At 43.2% G+C, this 6,517-nt stretch overlaps 1 protein-coding gene across 1 annotated transcript; it reads left to right on the forward strand.

The window, feature by feature from the left end:
• Positions 1–262: 262 nt before the first annotated feature.
• olig1 (oligodendrocyte transcription factor 1) lies at positions 263–1,669 on the forward strand. The gene has a single exon (XM_079666744.1). The coding sequence runs from the start codon at positions 473–475 to the stop codon at positions 1,229–1,231; it is 759 nt and encodes a 252-aa protein (XP_079522870.1). The 5' UTR covers positions 263–472; the 3' UTR covers positions 1,232–1,669.
• The last annotated feature ends 4,848 nt before the right edge of the window (positions 1,670–6,517 follow it).

Here is a 6,517-nt window from a genome sequence, read left to right on the forward strand (position 1 = left end):
CCCTCTACCCGTTGTTTTTCATTTAACTGTCAAATAAAAATAAAAGTCAGACATATACATGTGTGTTTCTAAAGAGCACATCATGTGTCTGGGAGGAGTTGAGCTGAGGTGGGGGTATGTGAGGGCAGCATTTAGCTCACTTTTCAACTGTGTGAGCTGTCATTCTCACCACACGCAGCTGTGGAAATGAGACAAAACTGAGCTGCCACTTTAGGAAGCTCTCATTCACTCACTTGCTCAACCAGAAACCTCTGAAGGCAAAAGTAAAAACTTTTGGTGACTCTTCATTGTGCTGGATGGCAGCTGTTTTCTGCAGCAGAGGGGAGATCAGCAGGTGGAGGAAATGAAGGTTTGATTTTTTTTCACTGTGTGGATTTTTAAAGAAGAATTTAAGTGTTTTTGCTTTGACCATTTTTTGTTTTTCTCTCAAACTTTATCTTTTGCTGAGGCAGTTTTTAAAGAAGACCAGACTATGAATGTGCTGTCAAACCCAGGGATCAGGGGGCAGGAGCAGTCTCTCCCTCTCTGTGGCCCCCGGTCGGTCCAGGACTTACCCCACTGCCCCCCAGGGTTCAGCTCCCGCCTGAATCCTGCCCCAATGCTCGGCCTCCAGAGCGGACAAAGACCGCCCAAGCCTCAGAGGGAGCTGAGCCAGGAGGAGCAGCAGGACCTCAGGAGGAAGATCAACAGCAGGGAGAGGAAACGCATGCAGGACTTGAACATCGCCATGGATTCTCTGAGGGAGGTCATGGTGCCGTATGCCTCCTCTCCATCCTCTGCCTCCCCCCCTCACTCCCACCAGGCCGGGGCCCCTCCAGGCCGCAGGCTCTCCAAGATCTCCACCCTGGTTCTGGCCAGGAACTACATCCTCCTCCTGGGGTCGTCTCTGCAGGAGATGCGGCGGCTGCTGGGGGAGGTGAGTGTGGGGATGGGGGTGAACACAGGACCGGTCCCCCGGCTGCTGCTCGCTGGAGGGTGGCCCCTCATCTCTGGCCCCAGTCAGCTCCTCCTCACCCAGGAGTCCCTCCTCACGTCAGCAGCCTCGTCCTCTTCCTCCTCGTTGGCATCTGCTGCTAAATGTCCCCTAATGTCCCCAGGCCACATGGAGGCCTCGCTGGCCCCTGTGCACTGGAGCTCTGCGGGGGCCTCCGGAGGGCCCCTGTGCCCCTGTGGAGTCTGCAGACTACCCAGATTTAACCACTCCAATCCGGTCCCAAGATTTCCAAAGTGACACTTCGGGGTTGAAGTTACTAAATGGACTTGATGACTGTTACCAGTGTGCCACGCTTTTTTATATGAATTGTTATTTCTAACATTTAGAAGATGTCTGTAATAATTGACTGCAATAACTCACTTTTTAAACCTGATGGATCCATTCTGTATTTGGAAGCCAGTGTCTTTTTATGTATAAGTTGATAAGTAAATGTAATAATGCCCGTTTTGTTTGAATTATATATATTTAAATACTTTTTAGGGAAGCACTTCTATGCTTATTATTGGAAATGTGAGCTGTCATGACTGAGTGTTTGTTGCGTTTGATTAAAGTGATTTGCCTTTTTTGTTGGAAAACGGTCACAAAAATAGGGCCCTATAACTAGAGGGGTCCCAAATCAATACATTTTATGAAATAAAAAGTATGACGTATAACAGCAGTGAAAACACATTGTTGATTTCAGATGAGAGAAATTTGTGTTTCTGTCTGTGCTTATCTCTCTGGTTTGAAGTAGGCTTGCTTGTTTTTTTGGACAGACCCAGCAGGCTCTTAATCCTATAGTATTGTGTATTTAAAAAATACACATATTTTTTTATGTCTGAATATATATGTTAGTTTCCTCATTATGTTCCACAACATCCACCCATAACACCACATCAGTTTCTCGCTAATGTCGTCTCAACTGCATTAAGTTAAATGAAAGAAAAACGGATGCTGCATTTATGCCAAACTAACTTGAGAAGTAATGCACTGGCTAAATTGTATTTTGTGCCGTTTCACGTTCATTGGTTCTTCACTGCTGACGAGGTGCTGAGCTTTAAAGCCTCCTTTACCTTCCACACCCCAAAATACTGAAACAGTCCTCATCCCTTCCTCTATTCATCACCCCAACAAGCAAAAGATCAAAAACCCACCCGTGTAATTACTGCTGCGCAGAAAGGAGGCCTTTTGATTATTAGCCCCCTCTCTTTCCTCCGTCCTCAAATTCTTGATGTTTCTCTGTGTTAAGGTTCCGGGATGGGTGATTTGGTGCTACTCATTACACTCACTCCACAATATGTTCAAACGCCCAGAAAATGTGTCTCGCTGAATGGGGTTCACTCCTGCAAACTCGCCACCCCTCTGGAAGAAAGCAGGCAGTCCCTTTCTGAGCGAGAATAAGAGGCACCGGTAGGAGGGAGGATATTCTCAGCCACAACCTGGCCCTTAGCACGGCCTGCATGAATACAAATAATCATAATCATAATGCTGATAAAATACTCAAAATAATTGCTACCCCGGAATAAGAGGATTATGCAGGGTAGATATGTGAATAGTGGCGAGTGAAAGGCTGGGAATCTATTAGCATCAGGGTGGACAAAAGAGGAGCTGGATGCCATTAAGTGAGATTAACCTAAATAAGGCTTGATTTTCTTACAAGGAAACAGGAGGAAGGAGAAGAGGGTGAGAGTGAAGGAGGAGAGGAGGGGGAGAGAGGGAGAGCCTGATTCATAGATCAAAGTAAGATGGCCAAACTTCACGTCTTTCATTTACATATAGCTGCTTTATCTCTGGAGGGATTAGCTACCTTGCTATTTTCTCCGGGTTGCTCTCCATTCTGCCACCTTTTGCCCACCATCCTTTCCCTCCTGCTCTCAGGATGGTTCAGCCCTTCTTCTCTTCTTCTTTTTTTTTTTTTTTTTTGTCCGGCTCCTTAATTTCTCCCCCCTCTCATTCTCTGCCTTTCTCTGGGTTTCTCCAAGAGGCTCTCACTTTCTCGAGTTTGGTGGTTTCATTGTTGCAGCGACGCAGGGGTCTGGTCAGTCTTTGTGTTAGCACTTTAACTCATCTCCATTTCATCACTGTTGTTCAATGGGGCGAGGAGGGCTTGTAAGACAATACACACACAAACACACACACACACATGCACACACATACGCACGCACATGCACGCACGCACACACACACACACACACACACACACACACACACACACACACACATTCACACGTGCACATGCACATGCACATGCACACACACACACACACACACACACACACACACACACACACACACACACACACACACACACACACACACACACACACAAACACACACACACACACACACACTCACTCACACACACACTCACACACACACACACACACACACACACACACACACACACACACACACACACACACACACACACACACACACACACACACACACACACACACACACACACACACACACACACACACACACACACACACACACACACACACACTACCAGAAAAGAAGGCTATAAGCACTGAAATCTTCTCACTCTTAGCACATCCAATACCTTTGTCATTGTTTTTTCTACCATTGTTCATTTTCCCTCTGTTTAACTAGACCTGACCTACAGGGCCTCATAAGAACAATGACAATATAACAATACATTCCATGTAGACATACACCGGCAACACAAGAGTCAAATGGTACAAATGGACATTATGTAATAACACCCAGTTTAGATTCACAAACAGCTAGACAGAGTTTCCAAAATTAGGTAAAGTAACATTCCAAATATATACTATTATATATTGAGTGAATATAAAAGAAACTAAATGAATTCAGAGCACTGACCATGATTGTTTTTTATGGCCTTTTGACAACTCACCAATTAACTTAAGCTACAACTATTTTTTTTAACAACTTTTTTTTTCTGTAGTTAAAGTCAAGTATGTTGATATTTTCTTTCTGCAGCTGAGGCGCAACGGGTAGAACAGCATCTCTTATAATCTGAAAGTTGGCGGCCCAAACTCCTGAAGCGGATAACATCCAATTTCCAGCCAGCCATTATATTTAATTTAACAGCGACTGCAGTATAACTTAAAGTGTTAATATTGTTACCACAATGAGGAATATCTTCAACTCTGAACAAAGTAGTATTTAAACCCAAAATACAATATTTCCTAATAATTCCCGGAGTGTCACATTATATACCTGAAAGGTTTTCACCAATAATATATGGTCACTGACAAATGATATCATTCTACTGAAAGAGGCTTTAGATCGAGGGTGATTCCAATGGATGCACTTTGTTGTCTGATTTAGAAGACACGTGCAGGGAATTATGTTCATATAATATTAACTATTGCAAATTGCTAAAACATTGTCAGTAAATGTTTATCGGGAGATGCAGCATGGCTATTGTGTAAGCCCTGTAAAACACTCTGAGGTGTCCTGATATGGAAATCGAATGGACTATACAAAGAAAAAGACAGCCTGCCTTGTGCTTTGGCATTCTCTAGTGCTTGTGTCAGATTTAAATTTGCGTACACAGAAGTCAACCATTCAGTAAACAGCTGTGAAGAAGCTTTATTCTACAACACTTGTTGCCAAACTGCCTTCACAAGATGGTGCTTTTTAGATCATACACATTTTTGCTAGAACCCATGCAGCTTAAATGCACAAGTTGCTTCATATTTGACTTTAAAGAACTCTTATTTCTTTCTATATATCCATTTGGATTTCATTTGTTGTGTATCCAAGCAGTCACTTTATATTCCAACATGTGTCTCTAATGTGGAGCGTACACATTGTGGTGCACTGTCCCCTCTCCTGCAGCCTCTCATCTCAGAGTGTTGTTTGCCTGCGGCCTTTGTCGTACTGTTTCATAGCACTTAACCAGTCAACGTGGGGAGTCCTTGGCTTAGGAAGTCCTGAGCCATAAATTTCATCTCCACAATGAGCAGAGCACAGGGGCTGGTCAGGACCCCCATTTACTTTTTAACCCAGCTTTTATTCATACCCTCCCTAAATAACATCAGACCCTCCTGTTCTGTCCCACCCTGAAATTCCCCGATCCCCTCTGTCACCCCTTCTTTCTCATACCGAGCCGATACAACAGGGTTACTGCTGAGCCCGCCGGCCCGCTCATTAAGCATCGTGTTCTCTCCCACCCATTCCTGCCCTCTGTCCTATTCACACCGCAGTCCTCATTACAACTTTACAGGCCACCATCAACCGCCACCTCATTACCCCAATCCACCGGCTAAAAGACGCGCTGAGATGGTGTGTGGTCACATTGTCTTTTCAAAATCTGAAATTATCTGTAAAGCTATGCAAAATATCTGGTTTAGGGGCTGATTTTAAGTTGAATAAGTTTGTTTATTACGTGTTAATGCGGCAGGTGGTGGGATAAACAGTAAAACACTGAAAAGACACACACTGAGACACATGGAAAAGCTTAGAAATCATGCTTTGGTTTCCTTCCAATGCATCATTTATAAAAAAATATAAATGTATGAATAAAATCATGTACCAAACAGAGAAATTGAATTGTTGTTAGACAAATAACAAGAGGAAACATTATTGGTGGGGAAGGATTTGGACTTTTAGCAAAAAAAGAAATAGTTTTCAATAAATGTTTGATTACTCCTCTTTTCATAGCAGGCCGAAGTGTTTTTGGGGCCCCATGGAAACACCAAATGTCAAAATCATGACATTATTTAGTGACCCCTTTTTCTGAGGTCACATAAGGCCAACCGGCTCTCCCTTAAGTCACTAAAAACCTTGTGTCCATCTTGTTTTTCTCACATGTATTACTGTTACTCAATGATAAACCAGGTTGTCACTTCAGTTTGGTGTAAAGAGTCTGCACTGCATCGACATTTCTCTTTACCGATTCAACACTTCTTTACCAACAGAAGACAGCGTACAGAGTATATCTGAAAAATGATTGAAACCAAAGGATTGATTACCTTTCAGCCACACATCGATATTCTTACGCCATATTTAATATCGGAGATCCAAGACAAAGATGGGATGTAAGAAAAGGGCATGATCGTTCCTATCACCTGCCACATCCAAATCAAATCTTCACCTCGACCGTTAAACCTGATTTTCTCTGAGTCGGTGTTGGGGGATTATAGTCTATCTATTTTAAAAGGGGGGCTCCACATGCATTAGGTATAGTTATTTACCTTTACTGTTGACCACTTTGTAATTTCTATGATAAATGTTAAGAGTTGTGATATGAAAGTACACATGGAGTTTTGGAGGGAACACAAATAGAAGCTGTGCATGTTTTGCCAAAATCAAATTGTATTTTTCATAATCGAAACATGACATCTTACACCTAAGATTGGAACCAGGAGAATACGTATAACACAAATAAGACAATAAACATAAAACTATTAAGTCATGCCGTTACAAAATGAGTGAAAACATGGGAATGGTCCTTTTAGATGTGTGTTAGTGTGTCGCTGTGGTAATGAACCCCCGGCCCTCGGTTTGCCCTCTGAACCCTCGGTGGCCTTGGAAGCAGGAATTCCA

Source organism: Notothenia rossii (genome assembly GCF_949606895.1).
Source record: "Notothenia rossii genome assembly, chromosome: 2".
Taxonomy (NCBI): Eukaryota; Metazoa; Chordata; class Actinopteri; order Perciformes; family Nototheniidae; genus Notothenia; species Notothenia rossii.